General features: G+C 44.3%; 1 protein-coding gene across 2 annotated transcripts in view; it reads left to right on the forward strand.

Moving 5' to 3' along the window:
• Positions 1–20,093, forward strand: part of CRTAC1 (cartilage acidic protein 1) — a 1,573,434-nt gene that overhangs the window by 1,349,647 nt on the left and 203,694 nt on the right. For both annotated transcript variants that reach the window (XM_086922610.1, XM_086922611.1), the window contains exon 8: positions 12,365–12,501. In XM_086922610.1, coding sequence (XP_086778736.1) covers positions 12,365–12,501 — 137 coding nt within the window. The remainder of the gene's footprint in view (positions 1–12,364; positions 12,502–20,093) is intronic.

A 20,093-nucleotide genomic window follows, 5' to 3' on the forward strand; every position in this document is an offset into this window, starting at 1 on the left:
TCTGGCCTCCGGAAGCTTTCAGGGGATCATTGCAGTTGCAGGGGGGATATCCCAGCCCACCATGTCCCGCTGCCTAAGGAGTTTCCTTGATGCAATGCTGACCCAGCTACATCACCACATCTCATTCCCCACCAGCCAACAGGACTTGGATGAGCCCAAGCATCAATTTTACAATGTTGCTCAATTTCCACATGTGATAGGATGCATTGACTGTACCCACATCCACATCTGCCCACCAGCACAAACGGAATACATGTACCGCAACCGCAAGTCCTACCACTCCCTCAACATCCAGATGGTGTGCAATGCTAAGACATACATCACGGACATAGCGGCACAGTACCCGGGGAGCACACATGACTCCTTCATATTCCGGCACAGCGGCCTCCACACACGACTGGCCAGGGGAGACTTTGGTGAAGGACACCTACTCGGTAAGTACACTTGCCCCACAATGTGACACTGTGATGATGTAGCTGCGCAGCACAGGCACTCACCCTCTGCTCCTCTCATTCAGGTGACAATGGCTACGCTCACCGTGAGTACCTCCTCACCCCATACCTCAACCCTGCAACACCACAGTAACGGCGTTACAATGTAGCACACATACGCACAAGAAATTGCATTGAGAGGACATTTGGCCTTCTGAAGAGCAGATTCCGCATACTTCACAAGACTGGTGGGGCCATCAAATACGAGCCTGAGGTCTGCTGCCGCATTGTGGCTGTATGTGCAATACTACACAACATTGCTACCAAGCGCCGGATACCTGTAGAGATATCTGGCAGTGAGTCGGAAGGGGACCACCGCCCACCTGCACATGCGCGTCATGCACGCGGGGAAAATCCTGCTGAAGGACACAGACGGCACAACCAAATCACAATGAACTGTTTCTAGTGCACCCACTCCCCTCACCCAACACTTCACTCATGAATGACAATGGAAATAATGACATGAGTCTGATGTACTATTATTGAATAAAAATTATTGTTGGTTGCACAATAATATGGCATTATTTCAAACAGTAACATATGAGGAGTATTGCGCCATACTGCTCAATATTTTGTAGTGGACATGATTATTTCAGCAGCATGTCCCTGCCCTATGTACATAAATGTCATTGGCGCCTCCAGCGCAAAGCTCCCAGTCACCTCTCGAGCTCTTCCTCCGGCAGAGCACGTGATGCCGCACTGGGCCTGCTGCTGCGGCGTGGAACACTGACCTGTGACGAAGACAGGCTGCTGTGACTCGATGTCCCCTCGCTTGTGTCATCCCCTCCTGCGTGGCCTTGGCCAGTTGGCTGCAGAGCCTGGAAAGCAGTGGTTACCTGCTTGAGTGCCCGTGCCACGTCCTGACAGCATTGTACCATCTGTAGTTGCATTGCCAGAGACCTACGGGACAGCTGGGAGGTGGCGTTTCCAATGACGTAATTTGAACGCGTGTACGCCGAGAGGCGTGTGAGGAGCTGGCGGTGGCGGCGGCGGTGAGGTTACGCTGGCTGACCATGGCCGCAGTGTTTGCCTCCATAGCTGTGGTCATCCGGTCCATGCGGTCGGACAGATTGGCAACATTCCTGCCTGTGTTGTGCAGCTGCAGGTGTATAGCAGCTAGGTGTCGTGCCTGTAATTGGTGCACGCGCAGCATGCGGCGCTCTATTGAGAGCCTTGGCACACGCACAGTCATCCCCCTCCTGCCAGTGCGTGGTGTACTCTGGCGCCGCTCCCTGACATGCCTGCTGGCCTGGGTGGCCACAGTGGGTGTGAGTTGTGTCGCTGGTCTTGCAGCACCTGATGTTGACGGTGCCACTGGCATGGGTCTTGCAGCTGGCAATGGTGGTGTGCCTGATGTAGCTGGCGTTGCAGGTGGTGGTACGCATGCTGGCACTGGTGCTTGGCCAGATGGAGCTGGTTGTGTGGATGTTTCTTCCTCACCCTCAGGCTCCTCTTGTGTATCATCAATCTGCAGCCCCTCACTGTCGCTGCTGGTGTTATCTGCGCCACCTGTGATGGAAAGTGGACCTTGATTAATTACATGTATCTTTGACATGTGAGGTTGCTACATGCATGCTGGCTACCATTCCCTGACTGGCTGTTGCATTGCGTACATTAGGACATGTCTGGCTGCATGGGACTTTTTGTACATTGTGGTCAGACTACATGTCCCACAATGCAATAGGGATGTTCTGATGTGCATGGGCTGCATGACTGGGGTTTATTATGAGTGGCTATAGGGTCATGGCCATTGTTAGGGGACAGGGTCGCAGTCGCATGGCACTTACCTTGGCTGTCTTGGGTGGGTCGGGATGAGTCCAGACGGGTTACCCCCACACATACCTCAGGCTGCAATGTGTCCTCAACACGATCCTCCAATGGGGTGTTGGGAGGGACTGTAGGCTCTCCCCCTCCAGTTGCAAGGCTCTCACCCAGACTCTCAGCCACATTCTCCTTGGTAAGACCTCGGAGGTCGTACCACCTCTTTTTGAGGTGGTCAATGGATCTCTGTGTGACTCCAACAGAGTTCACTTTGGCGCGGATGCGCAGCCACAGTCGCCATTTCTCGGCCTCAGGCACCCTCCTGGAGTCCTTGCCAAAAAGTTTATCATGGTCTCTACAGACTCCATCGATGAGATGCTCCAGCTCCTGTTCGGAGAACTTGATTTTGCGCTTTCTCCCTGTGTCACTGGGCCCTGCTGCTCCTTCCTGTGACATGGCTGCAGTCTGCAGTATCCAAAAGCAAAAAGTGGAGGTGGTTGGAGTGGAGCTCTGAGTAGTGCTGCTTCCAATTCTGCCTCAGTGTTCTCAATGAGGGAGGGAACTGCCTGCTTCCTGGTTGTGATGTCATCACTGTGCTCGAAATGGGACTTCCCGTTTATTCGATCTCGCTATTAGCGAGATCGCAATTTGCGATCTCGCTAATAGCGAGATCGCAATTTCAACATGGAAATTGACCGATTTAGCGATTTTTCTGTGATTTCGGAATAATCGCTATCGGCTTTTGCGGCCGAATGCGAATCGCTAAATTTACTCGCAGATTTAAATGAATCCCATTATGCGAATTCTAAATTGCGATTCGGTATTAATCGCAATTTGGAATTCGCAGAATTGGGTTTTCATGAATCTGGCAGTTTGTGAGTCAAAATCAGATTTAAAGATTTATATCGGCTACACAAAGCACTGTATGACTGCATGTAAAGCCCTCTAACGAAAAGATTATGATTTTACCTCCCAAGATGAAGCTTGCATTCAGAGTGGCTTCAGGAATGTTCCTAGATTCCATAGAGTCATTTTGGGTGGGAGATCATTGTCAGTGGTTGAGCTAGATTGTGGAACAATTTCCTGCTAGATTTGCAAGTGGAAACATCATTGCTGAAGTCCAGGAAACCTAAAAAGTTGGCTTTTCCCCCCATAATGAATCTGTTGCTGTGTCTTAGGGACCATAAAGAACATAGGGCCATATGTATCAAGCAAATTTGCATTTGCAAAGGCCGAAATTCCTTTGTGAATGCGAATTTGCTCAATGGTATGTATGAAGAAAAATCTAGTGCAAAACAAGAAATCGCAAAATTTGCGATTCCTTAAATGCAATGTATGAAGCAAAATCGCAAATTCGCAAATTACCACCAACTTCAAGTTGGTGGTAAGTTGCGAATTCCTTGAAAAATGCACATTTTTGCATTTTTCAAAGTGCCATGTGACGCACATACATGCCCTTAGGGCATGTATGTGCGCCACATGTGCACCCATGCTTATTTCAGGGATGCAACAGGGTGTCCTTTGGACACCCCTGCACCCTTGAAATTATTCTCAATTTGCGATTCTCAAATTGCGAATCGCAAATCGAGAATAACTTCCCATTCATTCCTATGGGCCTCCTGGCCCATAGAAATGAATGGGAAAGTATTCCTTAATTACGATTCGCAATTTGCTAATCGCAATTAAGAAATACTAAGAATTCGCAAAAAAATGCGAATTTTTACATACATACCAATTTGCGATTCTGAAATAGCGATTTTTTAAAAATCGCTATTTCAGAATCGCAAATCAGCTTGATGATACATATGGCCCTAAGTCTCTTCAGGGCCAAGGTTCCTATGGTAGACGATTGTGCTTTATAAATTATTAGAAATAAATAAAAGAAAAAGGAAAAAAGAAAAACGTCCAGAAAATGAAACGTGAGGACTTGTGTTCAGGCTCCTGTCAAAAAAACCTCTGAAGGTTTGCCCCTGGTTATTGGGAATGGAGGCTTGCATTAATAGGCCTCCATCTCATGGCCTCGCCTAAAGCTGAGCTCTAAGCATAGTCTCTAATTTAATTTCATCTGGGTTGAAATTTAGCCCAACAGCACTGCAAGTCATATTTATGGGATATGGCTACCAAAGGATCCACATACTCAAGAAAAAGGGTAAACCTAAATACCTGAGAAGGGCTCTTATCTTATCCACATTCAATACATGAAACCCGTGGCCACCTAATGGGTACATATCTGCTGGAATAAAATGATTAGTTGCAGAGTGGTCATCTTCAGCACTAGCCAGGCCTTGCAGATGCCAAAGCACAACTAACCGTGATGAACAGTGCAGATGGATTCAATTGGCAACCGCAGAGACAGAGCACTTGTCCATGGTCATGCATAGATCAACTGCCATGCAAAGCAATCTGATCAAACCTCAGGCTTCAACAAATAGTATTTTTAATGCCCAGCCTCCTATTGGCAGAATTTCGATGGGGGAAGGTCACATTCTACCACAGCGTACATAAAAGTGCCACGTTGTAGACCGAATGATAGTTGGAAATGACATGAACATCTGAAACTGCTTTCTTGTGAATGCCAGCTCTATCCAAATATGAGCATGCACCATCTAGCATAGGCATTCTGGCACGTGCCTGCCATAAAGCTAGGGATTGATTCTGATATGGACTCCAGGCATGTAATTCTCTGCTCACTTGAATGAAAGACAGGGGAGGATACACTTTTACAGAGACAGAAAACTCAAGCAGTGAAAGTGCCAGCATATTACCTACTACCAAAACTCTAGACGTGTATCTTTAAGTGTCATATTTACTGGCAGGAGATTTAAAAACCACAGATTTGGAATTCAGTGTTTTTCTTACTGCAAGCGCATTCTACAACATACCTGCCTCAGTGCCCTGGATGAGTCCGGAAGGAGCCTTTCTGATAGATGCTCTGGCATAAAAACTTTCCTCTTGAAGTGGAGTGGAACACATGCACTGGCTTTCACATGAACGTAATGTATTTTTTTTCCAATACAAAATGTTATTGTTGACAGCCAAAGCAAAACAAATGCCTCACACGGCACCCATAATACACGTAGGTGATATGACATGGAGAAGTGTGGCTCTCTGGGTAGAGTGGCAGACTCTGAAGCAGAGATCAGGCCCAGGACCAGGGTTCAAGTCCCGACGCGGCAGGGTCTTGGGCTCAATGTCCGCGGACTCGATAATTCTCGCCTCGGCGTCTACTCTAATCATGGGTCCCACGCTGCAACTCTGGACAATAGCTTGCTTAAACTCCACAACGGCCCCTACAACACTGGGATGCCTGGCTTCACCTTGGGGGTGCCCAGGAGGGGCATCTCACAGGGAGAGCCAGGAAGGGTTCCACAGCGTTATACAGCGCCGGGACACCCCGTCGCTGGGCAGCTGTGCACTTTACAAAATACACTACTACATAACAAAGATGGAAATCAACATTCTCAGCATGACAATGGTCACACAGAGAATTATTCACAAAGAAAATAATAATAACAAAAGTACAGAGAACTGCGACACGTTGTTTCCATGAATGTAATGTATTTTAGAAAGATGTATAACTTCCTTCTCATTCTCGGAATCTGAGTGGCCCATACTCAAGTCTCCACACAAGAGAGGGGTTAGACCTGGATGTTGAGAAGAGGTGACGGGGTTTGCACATTTAGGCGACGTTCTCAACCAAAGGGTACCTAAAGTCTCTTATTCTTTACTAGGCAGGTTCACAGCTTTTCTGTAAATGTCTTTGAAGAATAGTTTCTGCATTTCTAATTACTTGCTGTCTCTCGACCCATACCAGAATGTTGGTACAATGTTCCAAATTCATAGGTCTCAGGCATGATGAACTAGACTTCTGGCAGTGAGATAGGTCTACATCAAAACTCAAAATAAAATAAAGGTAGAATGTTATGTTCTTCCAAAACATTGAACAACTGAAACTGCAGTGTTCAGAAACTTTGCACTGAATCTGCAAAAATAGAAATATATTAGTGGAGGTTATCATTTTACGAATATTCAAAGTGAAAGGCATCAATCCATCGGCACCACGCTTAAATGCATGTGTTTTGGCAAGGTCAGTGAGCCCTGGATTAATGGAGTACATCCAAGCCAGAGCAAGACTTAGGTTTTCACCATCCCAGGTAAATGTATTGCAGCTTTCTCATTAGTAAAAATCCAAGCAAGTCAACCTAAAGTAAGTAAAGTCAACTCCTGACTCGTGTTGAAAATTCATTAGCTCCAAAGATAAGCAAGGTACCCAGTACTAGTGAAGCTAATATACTCAAACGTCTTGTAAAATAATACAGAACTGCTAAAGAGGAAATGGCCATTCTTAGAGCTCCTGTTTGCATGACACCACATTAACCTGCTTCACTTAGAATGCATTCACCTAATGTGGGTGGTTCTCACATTTCGCAGATTTTCTTTGGTATAAAACAACGGACTAATTATTATATGGCTGACAGAAAAAAAATGATTGGTGTGGATTCTAGAAAGTGGTACTAATAGCTCAAAAAAGCTTCTCAAACAAAGGTACTGGGAGTTTATTAGTGACTCAGTGTTAGCCAACCCCAATATAGGGACTCTGACTTCAAACTTCTTTGAAGTAAAAATGAATATGCAACTAGAGCCCCTTATGGATGAAATCTACCCCCCGTTGGCTAAAAGTCTATATCTAAAATTCCGGTACAGCATTTTGCAAATGAGGGACAGGATAATCAAATGGCACTGTAATAAGGGTGCAGACAGGAATACTGATTCAGCTTTATGTGAGCTTTGTGAAATGGGGTTGAAAGAGGATGAGTCTCATGTTTTATTTATATGTCCTGCATATCTAAATGCAAGGAAAAAATGGTTAAAGCCCATATGCAAAATCTTAGGCATTCGCCACATTGGGGTTGGGCTTAGAATTTTTAAGGGAGACACCTCTCAACCGATAGTGTTCAGTCTGAGCCGTTTCCTCTTATGTGTAGCTTTGATCAGAAAGAGGAAAGGTTTTAAAATCTAATTTTATCTACTATTGTATTGCACTATCGCTGGCTAGAATTGAACGTATAAGTTAGGTGCAGAAGTATAATGAACTGGCTAGCTTGACATGATACTGGTCGCCAAATGACAAAGTGTTGTTGTTTTTAGTGATCCTGGTACTGTGTTATATAGAACATTTGATTGTTTTATTCTGTATATTTATTAAGTGATCTCGTTAGATGAGGCAAGTTGACTATGATGAACTGTTTTGCAACCAAAAAAAACCAACAACAAAAAAAAACCCTCAGGGAAATGTAATTGTATACTCTGTACTATTTGATACAAGAAAAAGTGCTGCTAATTGCACCCAAATTTTACTGTGACTTTGTATCCGCTTGTATTTATTAGTTGTATGTATTGTATCTTACAAGGTTTTTTTTAACCGAATAAAGATTGAATTGATTGATAAGAAAGTGGTACTTTTAATCTGTGCATTATTAGCAGAATTTAACAGATTTCTGGAATATGCCTGTAATATTTCCAGCAAGGAAAATTACTTGGACTAATCACCGTGACTACGACTGGAGTGGACACAAAAACCATTGGGAAAAAGAAATGACCCAAATACAATTTCTAACAGTGCCTCCGTGAAGACGTGGGAGAGTCTGCAAAACAATGGAGCTTGAGGTGTAGCCTATTGCCCCCACTGATCATGTGTCCCGTACCCGGAGTAGATGCAGTTCTTAAGTGGCAGTCACAGATGTTAGTCAGAACTTTTAAAGGAGAAACGACAAGAAAAGAAATGGGTATGTTTTATGTTGTTTTTGCAGCATAGCTGCTAATATACTCAGCAATAGAATCAGTTAGGGAGACGTAGAGACTCTTCTAGGTCCCATGCACACTGCTAAAAAGGATGAAATCAAACCATTCTGTCTAAGGTACAAGGCTTGGGTTGCACAATGTCTAGAGAGCATCAGGGGCCTTATTAAGCATTGTCATTGTTTGCACTGGGCGCCCCTTTTAAAAGGTGTACCCAGCGCAAACAATGACAATGCACCCTATTACGATGTATGTGCGGCCCCCAGGGTAGCCGCAAACTTGTGCTGACCTGGGGGCAGCATATTCATGTGAAAACACTGAGCGGCTGACAGCCACTTTGTGTTTTCACAGTGCAGGCGGCAACCCGCCTGCACTCTTAAAGGGGATTGGAGATTGCCTTGCCGGCGGTTGCAGTCGGAGACTGCACCTGTCAGCAAAGGGATGTCTAGGGGGGTCAATATAACCCCCTTTCTCCCCTCCAGGGGCTGCTCTCAGGCGGCGCACACAGATTGCGCCCCCTAGAAGGTGATGCACTCTGAGTGTGGCCCGAGAGATTTCTTTTGCCTCTGCACCCATGTCTGTAAAATGGCACGGGCGCAGTGGCAAAGGAATTCCCTCATTTGACAGGGCACGCCCCTATGCAAATTAGGGAACGCCCCCTGGAGGTAGCACTGGTGCTTGAAGTGCACCAGCGCTATCAGCATTACTGAAGGGGATGCACAAGCGTCTTACTCCCTTCAGAAATACCAAAGTGTCCCTGGGGTGCGCACAGCAAGCGCAAACACCTGTTGCGCCCCCGGGGCACTTATTGTAATATGGCCTCAGATATGCACGCACATTTTATCTATAAAAAGAATCACTCATAGGTAAAGAACAAAACTGACAATATTCAACAGTTTAACAGAAGTAAATATTACTCAGCCTTCAGTATGTAAAGGTGTGATGCAAAGTGAATTGAGATGACTAACAGTCACAAAATGAACATTAAAATCTTAGTAATGTGCCTTTCTAGGATTTTAATAACTGAGCTGTACATACCAAAAAGCAACATGGGCTACGTTGACACTCAATGTGTAATAGAGGATGATTGAGCAGGCATGCTTTGCCTAGCACCCTCAGAGGCCACAAATATAGCCGGACACAAATATAGTAATCTAAACAGATCATAGAATAACTCTTCCCAGCCATACCTTAGACAGCCTTTAGTTCCTTTGTGTTTATTCCCACAGGAATCGCACAGACCAGATCTCATTCTTTTGAGTTAAGTTAGGTGCTCCACTGTGGTAAATACATTTCAGAAGTTATGTGAATGCCTTCTTGTTTAGTGGGTGTTCCTTTATCTTTTATTACCTGTCCGTGGTCCACTTCCAGGTGGAACCACTAAAAAAAAAAACACACAATATACCTGAACACATCAGGAACACCTCCACATATGTAATGTAGTCCTGACCATTACAAGAACTTTATAAATGCGCAATTTGCAATTCCTTACATGCTAACTTTTGGAAAAGTTTGTGAATTTGACTTTATGTCTATTTAAGATATATGCTCAATCTTGTCTGGCCAGCATCACATATTTGTTTTAGGCATGCGTGTATCTGCCAATGCGGACCTGTAGCTCTCTGTGAAGGATACTGTATTAGAATGATTTAATATCACACAATTTTGTTTAAAAGACTTAATCGATGTTTCACTGCAACCATGAATAAATGTTCCTGGAGTTGCTCCAGTGCTGCAGGACACTGGGGTGCACTGCAAAAAGCTCCTCCTCTAGGGCATTGGGGCACAACGGACACACACTGTACGGCACACCGGTGAGGCTATCAATGGCGCTGCAGGTCAGGTGCTGTGGCACCGGGACCCAAAAGTGTGAGGGGCCCACTGCACCCCATTTATAGCGGTATTCAGTAGATAACCAGGAGGAATGAGGGGGGAATTTACTACTCTCATGATTGCCAATTTAGGAAGAGGTAAGTAGGAGAAAAAAAACGAATCTGGAGAATGTATTTTTCCCCCGTTTACTTTTATTGAAACAGGCAGTTTCAGGCTGGAGACAGCCAAAATAAAGCCATTTTTTACTTCAGAAACCGAAAGTCTCCCGCCTGAATCCGGTCTGCTGGCATGCATGTACTCTCCCCTATCCTAGCAGGCGTGCATAATTTGCATAAGGAGCTGGGGGAGAAACGAAAGGCTCACACATACTTTGAATGACTACAGTACATGCTGCCCTGAGTTGCTGGCAACATATAAAAAAAATCCTGCAATCCTAAACGACATTTCCATGGCATTGTGGGTCCACAAAATTCATTGCTTGTGAATTACGATGTAATTTGAAAATCTAGAAAGTGGGCAATTTTTGACAAAATGGCTTTGCATCGAAAACTTGCCCCGAGAGTACTTTCCATTAAAGAGGTACTTTTAGGTTATGACAATAGTGTGCGATTTATTTCTACCGGATAATCTCTCATTGCACGGGAACATATACATTTCCATGATAGACTGTCTTTCCTGGGGAAAGTATATTTCACTGCTCTATTTTTTTTTATTAAACTGTTGAGAAGATTGCAAATGAGCCCTTCTGGCGGCACGTAGAATCTCAACTAAATCTATTGGATATGAGATGTTACGGAAAAGTAAAGTAGGCAGAGCAGGATAAACACACAGGGGCACTTTTGTGCTGCAACGGCGGTGTAAACAATGCGGCCAATTTACAATGTGGCACACATAGGGAGATGCGTCACGTTGTAAAGCCCTGCGTCACATTATACCTGAGTCAGGTGTAATGTATGCCAGGTGGACGTTTCCATGCAGGAAAGCCTCATAAAAGTGACGCAATGAATCCACAAGATTTCACTGCGCCACTTCTAGGACGCCACTGCATCAAAACCTTATGCCTGCTTCAAGCAGGCGTAAGGAGTGTTGCAGTACAATAAGTATAGGCCTCAACATGCATTGCTGTAGTTGCGTCGTGCTTGCGACACGACTGCTGCAATGCGTGACTTTTGGGCCAACAGATGCATCAGACTTTCTGACGCATCTGTCAATCCTTATTCCAAGGTGTGCCATTTTATAAATGCAACGCATCCATGGTGGCGCAAGGGTATCGCAGGCAGGCTCTACATATGAGATGTTACGGAAAAGTAAAGTAGGCAGAGCAGGATAAACACACAGGGGTACTTTTGTGATGCAACAGCGGTGTAAACAATGCGGCCAATTTACAATGTGGCACACATAGGGAGATGCGTCACGTTGTAAAGCCCTGCGTCACATTATACCTGAGTCAGGTGTAATGTATGCCAGGTGGACGTTTCCATGCAGGAAAGCCTCATAAAAGTGACGCAATAAATCCACAAGATTTCACTGCGCCACTTCTAGGACGCCACTGCATCAAAACCTTATGCCTGCTTCAAGCAGGCGTAAGGAGTGTTGCAGTACAATAAGTATAGGCCTCAACATGCATTGCTGTAGTTGCGTCGTGCTTGCGACACGACTGCTGCAATGCGTGACTTTTGGGCCAACAGATGCATCAGACTTTCTGACGCATCTGTCAATCCTTATTCCAAGGTGTGCCATTTTATAAATGCAACGCATCCATGGTGGCGCAAGGGTATCGCAGGCAGGCTCTACATATGAGATGTTACGGAAAAGTAAAGTAGGCAGAGCAGGATAAACACACAGGGGTACTTTTGTGATGCAACAGCGGCGTAAACAATGCGGCCAATTTACAATATGACGCACATAGGGAGATGCGTCACGCTGTAATGCCCTGCGTCACATAATACCTGCGTCAGGTATATTGTATGCCAGGTGGACGTTTCCATGCAGGAAAGCCTCATAAAAGTGACTCAATGAATCCACAAGATTTCACTGCGCTACTACTAGAACACCACTGCATCAAAACCTTACGCCTGCTTCAAGCAGGCGTAAGGAGTGATGCAGTACAATAAGTATAGGCCTCAACATGCATTGCTGTAGTTGCGTCGTGCTTGCGACACGACTGCTGCAATGCGTGACTTTTGGGCCAACAGATGCATCAGACTTTCTGACGCATCTGTCAATCCTTATTCCAGGGTGTGCTATTTTATAAATACAACGCAAGGGTATCGCAGGCTGGTGCAGGGAAACTGACGCATCTTTACAGGTGCGCCAGTTTCTTGTAAATCTGCCCTTTAGAGTGCAGTGTAAGTAAACTGGGGAAAGCCAAGCCTTTAATTTGAATATTTCAACATGATTTAGCGGAGAGTATGTGTTTGTTTACTTCTTTGATTTACTCTTGACCATACTAATCTGGCGTGTGATTTCCGCTTCCGCAGGACATCGCCACGCAGAAGTTCTCCATGCCCTCGCCAGTCCGCACCGTGATTGCTGCCGACTTCGACAATGACCAGGAACTTGAGGTCTTTTTCAATAACATCGCCTACAGGGGATCCTCGGCCAACCGTATGTTCCGGTAAGATATTTCTATAGGAAGGTTTAAAGCAGAAGAAATCTATTAAATCAATGTTAATGCCGGGGCTGACAAAGTGCTTCCCTGCCTATGCGAGAGGACTGACTTTCTTTAGTCCCCTGTGAACCATTGAAACGAGCATGTTCCACTTAGTGTACAGGAAAATGTGCACATAGCAAACAATTTTAAAGTTATTATGCCGGTTATAAAATGCGTGAAAAAATACACCCTCTGCAGCAGGAAAGAGACATTCTCGGATACCTTATTATCTTCAGTCAGACCAGTGTACAGCACTTCCCTAAACAAAAAGCGGAATGCAAATAGCCCGAGAAACATGTAAAATATATAAATATTAGTAAATATTTAAAAATACTTGCAATTCGCCATCAACACACACATAACTTTTCCTTCTCTCACCTTCAGATACCATGATCAACTCCCTCGCCCTGTTGTACTTCTTCCTGAAAATTCTTCTCCCATCTACTATTTTCACCCATACTGCTGATGTAAAACAACATTTCAATCAATCAATCAATCAATCAATCAATCAATCAATCACTCAATCAGGGGGTACTTCTACAACGTTATCACATTTTCGTGGCAGGCAAAGGGCATATCCTAGTTAATGATATTAGGGGTTGTCAGTCTTAGAATTTCCCAACAGGAAAAGTAGGGTACCAATCTAAAAAAAAGTGGCAGGGCATGGAATAGGTTAGCAGGGAGAATCTCTGGCAGGTCTGGGAGGTTTTAGTTTGGAGGTATTCAGAACAGTAAGGCCATTCATGGCATCCTTAGCGTACTCACAGAGCCATAAGTCATATCACACATTAACACCATCATTGCTGCAGCAATTCCCCTGCTGTGTTGAAGAACTCAGAAAACAATGCAATCATGACGAGTTCAGCTCGTCATGAGCGTACTAGAGGTGTACCTCATGACGAGCTGAGCTCGTCATGAGCATCGAAGGGGTTAACAAATGAATCAGACTATTTATTAGCGAATTGCAATATATAATTCGACCTACATGTGCCAGTACCCTCAGTCGAATACAAGCGTATACCTTGTATATTATTAGCAGCTATTTGCAGAGTGTTCATATCACCTATAGACATTTTATTAGAAATGTAAGTTGTGACCCATAGGTTACACCGTGATCGCTTAAACAAAAGGATGAATCTCTGAGCTGTTTTACTGAGAAGACACATCTGTGACCTAACATTACATGCAATACTCTGAAGCAGACTCTTGACTCTCCCAACTATTTTATGCATATTCAGACCAGTGATGAGTCAGACCTCAAGTGCTTAATCGCCCGATTAATCAAGCATCATTTGTATCCATTATTTTCAGTGCTTCAGGCTTCACAAGTCTTGAAGCGTTATTATGAAATCTAAGCATTCATATGATTGTCGACTTCTTATTACGAGTGTACCTGTCAACAACACAATCTGTCAGAATCAACTATTTCACCAAATGTATATATGAATGTGCTATTTGTACAGCGCAAACCTAGCCAAAAAGACTTCGGTTCACTATACAGGGTCCACGGCAAGCAAAAGCCAGTGAGTGATAGATGTAGCTGGGTATTGGATTGTTACTGCATTGTGATGTAATGCTCTTTAAAGAGCAGAGTTTTGAACTATTTCCTAATTGCTGCAACATTTGGGCAGTCCTTTTTTTCACAGGAATACTAAATGTTGATCCTCCGGCTTGCCGTCCATGGAAAGGAATTTGATTGAAATGTTCAAGGTTGCAAAGTAAAAAAAAATGTATATTCTCCATCATTCCTTTATCGAACGGTTTTGTTAAAAACAATACTCTGGTGGCCATATCCAATGTTTCGTCCACCTCCGTGGGTTTCATCTTCATTACATTAACACCACCCATGTGGTTTCTTTACATTTACTCTTAATTAAAATCAACTTTATTAATCTGGTGCAATATTGCCCAAGCTGAAGTACTTAAAACTAAAACCCAATTTGCAACCATTACTAATTCCTTACCAATATAGAAAGAAGTGCATAGTTCAAACATGAATCAGCCAATCAGTTCATATGTTTACTGGAAATGGTTTATGTATTTTGCTGTAAGAAATATATCTACTTAGTAGGACAAATACATATATCACTGGCCTTGAAAGGTAAACCAATACAATGTTGTCACTAAATTGAATTACTAATTTCATATCCCATCATATTACACCTTTAGCATTGCGTAGAAGTACTCAGTCTACCTAATCAAGGGTGCGTAATAATCTTTATGACAATCGTGTAACTCACTTAATAATCTACTCAATATTAAATCATGTGAATCCAAGTGATGCACAAAATTGTATATTCCCAATAATTTATAAAATAATGACAATCCTTCAATCTCATTTGAAAGCATCCTGTTTATGTCAATTCAAGAACATTTTGTATCTACTTTTGTCATTCTAAAAAAACTCCTCATCCACCAACACCAAACTGAGACCTGACACCAACCACCTAAAATGCATCCTGCTCAACACCCGCTCGGTCCACAGACACGCCATCGACCTCTGGAATTTACTAGACACCATCTCACCGGACGTCGCCTTCCTAACAGAAACTTGGATGAATGCCTCTTCAGCCCCAGACATCACCATTGCCATCCCGGAAGGATACAAGATCATCCGTAAGGACCGCATCAAGCAAACAGGAGGAGGCATCGCTATCGTCCATAAGAACTCCATCCTCATCTCAACCAGCTCAGACGTCAACCTTGCCAGCGCCGAACACCTCCACTTCCAGATCCACACCGACCCCAAGACCACACTCAGGGGCACCCTCCTCTACCGGCCTCCAGGACCCCGTGCACAATTCAGTGACAACATCATTGACTTTATCACCCCACACGCCCTCCCCTCCGAGGACTACATTCTATTGGGAGACCTCAATTTTCACCTGGAAAAGAGCAATGACAGCAGCGCCACCACCCTTCTGGACAATCTCGCCAACCTCGGACTCAAACAACTTGTCACTACCCCACCCACATTGCAGGTCACACACTCGACCCCATCTTCACCTCCAGCAAACATGTCTCATTCAGTCACACCACAGCTCTTCATTGGACGGACCACAGCTGCGTTCACTTTATCTACAATAAGACCACAATCCACAACCATCCTCAACCCACCCTGCGAAGAAACTGGAACAAAATCACCATCGACCAGATCTCCTCATCGCTTCTTCTAAACCCCCCCGCCCACTCCTCAAACCCCGACCAAGCAGCCATTAACCTCACCCAATGGCTATCCAACAGCGCCGACATCCTAGCTCCGTTGAAAAAACGTCAAATCAAACTAGGCAGCAAAAACGCCTCCTGGTTCAACGATGATCTTAAGAAATCGAAGAAACTCTGTCGCTCCCTCGAGAAGGCCTGGAAAAAAGACCCAAACACCAGCACCAGGGACGCCTTCAAAAATGCCACCCGCATACACCACCAACTAATCCGGTCTGCCAAGAAAGCCGCATTCAAAGACCGACTAGATAACAACGCCCACAACAGCAAGGAATTATTCAACATCGTCAAAGAATTTACCAACCCATCAGCCAACTCCAACGACATCACCCCCTCCCAAGCCCTCTGCGACTCCCTAGCTTCCTTCTTTCACAACAAAATTGCAGACATCCACAACAGCTTCGACAACCGACCCGGAGACCAACCCACCCAACCTGCTGCAGGACCTTCACCCCCCTTGAACATCCTTAACGACTGGAACACCAATCTCCACTGAGGACACCATCCGCCTGATGAACTCCATCCACTCAGGATCCACAACTGACCCATGCCCTCACCACATCTTCAACAAAGCAGACTCCATCATAGCACCACACCTCTGAGATGTCATCAACTGCTCCCTCAACTCCGCCACCTTCCCGGAAAGCTGGAAACACGCTGAACTCAGCGCCCTTCTGAAAAAACCCACAGCTGACCCCACCGAACTCAAAAACTACCGCCCCATCTCGCTTCTTCCATTCCCGGCCAAAGTCATCGAGAAAGCTGTCAACAACCAGCTCGCCACCTTCCTCGAAACCAACAAATCCCTCGACTCCTCACAGTCCGGCTTCCGAGCCAAACACAGCACTGAGACCGCACTTATCGCAGCAACAGACGACATTCGAACTCTACTGGACAATGGAGACACAGTCGCCCTCATCCTCCTCGACCTCTCCGCTGCCTTCGACACAGTCTGTCATAGCACCCTTCTACAGCGCCTCAGAAACGTCGGAATCCAAGGAAAAGCATTGGAATGGATCACCTCGTTCCTCACCGGACGAACCCAGAGAGTCCGCCTCCCACCATTCAAGTCAGAGGCCTCTGAAGTCATCTGCGGCGTGCCACAAGGATCGTCACTCAGCCCCACCCTCTTCAACGTTTACATGAGCCCCCTTGCGGCCATCGCTCCCCAACACAATCTCAACATCATCTCCTACGCTGACGACACTCAACTGATCCTCTCACTCACCAAAGACCCTAACACCGCCAAAACCAACTTACACGAAGGAATGAAAGAAGTAGCCGAGTGGATGAAGCACAGCCGTCTGAAACTGAACTCAGAAAAAACAGAAGTCCTCATCTTAGGCACTTCCCCCTCCGCCTGGGATGACTCTTGGTGGCCAGAGGCCCTTGGAAAAGCACCCATCCCGACGGACCACGCACGAAACCTGGGCGTCATCCTGGACTCCTCACTCTCGATGACCAGACAAGTCAACGCTGTTTCATCATCCTGCTTCAACATGCTTCGCATGCTCAAAAAAACATTTCGCTGGATCCCCACCGAAACTAGAAAAACTGTCACCCACGCACTGGTCACGAGCCGCCTGGACTACGGAAACACCCTATACGCCGGTACCACCGCTAAACTCCAGAAAAAACTCCAACGCATCCAGAACGCTTCAGCCAGGCTCATACTAGACATCCCGCGCAAAGAACACATCTCTGGTCACCTGAAAAACCCCCACTGGCTCCCTGTAAATAAGAGGATTACTTTCCGCCTCCTAACCCACGCACACAAAGCACTTTACGAACTTGGACCCGAATGCCTCAACTCACGACTGTCCTTCTACACCCCCTCCCGTCAGCTTCGATCCTCCAATCAAGCCCCGGCCACTGTACCTCGCATCAACAAAACCACCTTGGGAGGTAGATCCTTCTCCTACCTGGCAGCTAAAACCTGGAACTCACTTCCCACTCACCTTTGCCTTACTCAGAACCACCTAGCATTCAGAAAGCAACTTAAAACTTGGATATTTGACAAGTAATTCCCCACCCTTCCTCAAGCGCCTTGAGACCCTATGGGTATGTAGCGCGCTATATAAATCTCTTGACTTGACTTGACTTGGTGACATCCTTTTTCATTGAGTAAGTCAAGTGGTTTTAGTGTAGACAATTTGATAATTATCTTAGATTCTAATTGGCTCAATCTGTGTTCTTGGTCACCACCACAAGGAGAAACTCCAGTTCTAGAAATAACTGAACGTTCCAGAAAATTTCCATCACTGTCAATACAATCTATTAAATGGATTGCTACTGGGAATTTACTGTTTCTCACCTTGACATCATATGACCATAAATGTTAAATAATAATACTAGCATACAATAGTCTACATGGACAAGTGAGCACATAAAGCACACATGTGGTCAGTAAGTTAATACAAGTATTTGCATACAGTGACTGCTACATAATCCCTCAATCATCAAGGTCGTATTTTTACATTGTCTACGGAGATTGCAACCCCCTTACCCCAATCGGTAGAAACCTTTTTATTCCAGCGAGGATTTCTTAATATAGTTTTCAGGGTCAAACATGCTTCTCAATAATATTTCATAAAGGTTTTCGTGGTGTGAGACTGTCTCAGTAGTATTCTTGTCCAGACCTTGATGCGTAATATTGTCATCAGTTAGTCAACGCCTCTGTCTCTGAACAGTACTCCTCACTCTAGGAGCTTTTAATGGAAAGCTTAGTTACACATCTCAGTTGTGCATGTTTCGCCTGTTCCTCCTTCTTTGTACTTCATGAACCTTTAACAATAAAGTCCCTGCTCATACCTCCCTCAATAGTCAACCCTGAAGTCAGTTCTAATCTTTTGTATCCCATCTGTAGGAATTTCTGAGTCACATTACGTATATGATGATATTAATCATTAAGTGTACAGTTAAGTTAAGCCCATACAAATTCGGCGTATGGGAAGCTCATTAGCCATATATTACAGATGTTAACTTTGGGCCTGGAGAACAAAGTTAATGGCATTTTTTTAAAAAATATATAAATTTAAAAATAGACTTGCAATTTCCTATCACTTACATGTATTCATAGATCTAAGTTTTTCAACTGATATTTATTGCAAGTATATTGAAATTTTACCTTCCAAGAATTATTTGGTTTGTCAATAAAACATTCCAATTGATTCTTCGATTGATTTCATAGTACAATAAGAGGATCCATATACTGGACCCATAATTGCATCATACAATTTTCATTATCCTGTCCCACTGCAAATTCCTTATTGAAATGGATCATAACTAATTTGGGACCAAAAAGGGAATAACCAATTGCAGTTCACAAATGTTGTACAAATTATTCTGCACCAAACAGAAATAGTTATTCTAAAGAATGAATTTGGTTATTTTAATAAGCTTTAATGTGTGTTCTGAGTACTCAGCAGACTATGCTGCTTAAAATACTTAATAGTCTACAGGACATCTGCATGTTCAACCAACCTTATACATAACACAAACATCCAATGTTACCATAAAAACATCCCTGCTCTACTAGCAAACCTTCCAATTTAGTAATGCCATCTCTTGAATCTTTAACCCCTTCGCTCCCAGGCCTACCCTCCATGCCACACCCTTTTTTTTTGTTAATATGGGGTAGTTCGCGCTTAGGCCCCTATAACATTTTGTCCACATAAGGTATCCATGCCAAATGTGCATCTTTTTCTTCCAATATCCTGAGGATTCTAAAGGTACTTTGGGTTTGTGGATTCACTAGGAGGGGACTGAGAAATTAAGCAAAACACAGCTAAATTATTTCTTTAAAAAATAAAAAAGGGATAAAAGTGATGAAGAAGAAAGCATCTGGTTTCTCCCCTGCAAATGGTATCAATGGAGGATTTGTGGTGCTAAAATCGCCCACATTTTCTGCACAGTTTTGACATTTTATGCTTTCAACCTCCCTCCAGTTAGTGGTAGAAATGGGTGTCAAACCAATAATGTATCCCACAATGCTATACATTTCTGAAAAGTAGACAAAATTCTGAATTCAGCAATGGGTTATTTGTGTGTATCCTTCAAGGTTTTCCTATAGAAAGTAACAGTTGAAATGAAAGAATATTGAAATTTAGTTGAAAGAAACCAGCCATTTGTGCCTACATTTCCACCTGTAACAACTTCTAACTATGGTAGATTTTTAAAAGCTTTATACTGTTACGTCCGCAGGACTATTCTCGTTGCGGAGTTATATGAGGCTTGTAGGTTCACCAAGAACCTGAGGTTCCCAGAGAAAATAACTGAGTTACACCTTGCAATGCTTTTTCATTGTGCACCGGGTGTACAGTAATTTATCTGGT

This window comes from Lissotriton vulgaris, chromosome 5, assembly GCF_964263255.1.
Source record: "Lissotriton vulgaris chromosome 5, aLisVul1.2, whole genome shotgun sequence".
NCBI lineage: Eukaryota > Metazoa > Chordata > Amphibia > Caudata > Salamandridae > Lissotriton > Lissotriton vulgaris.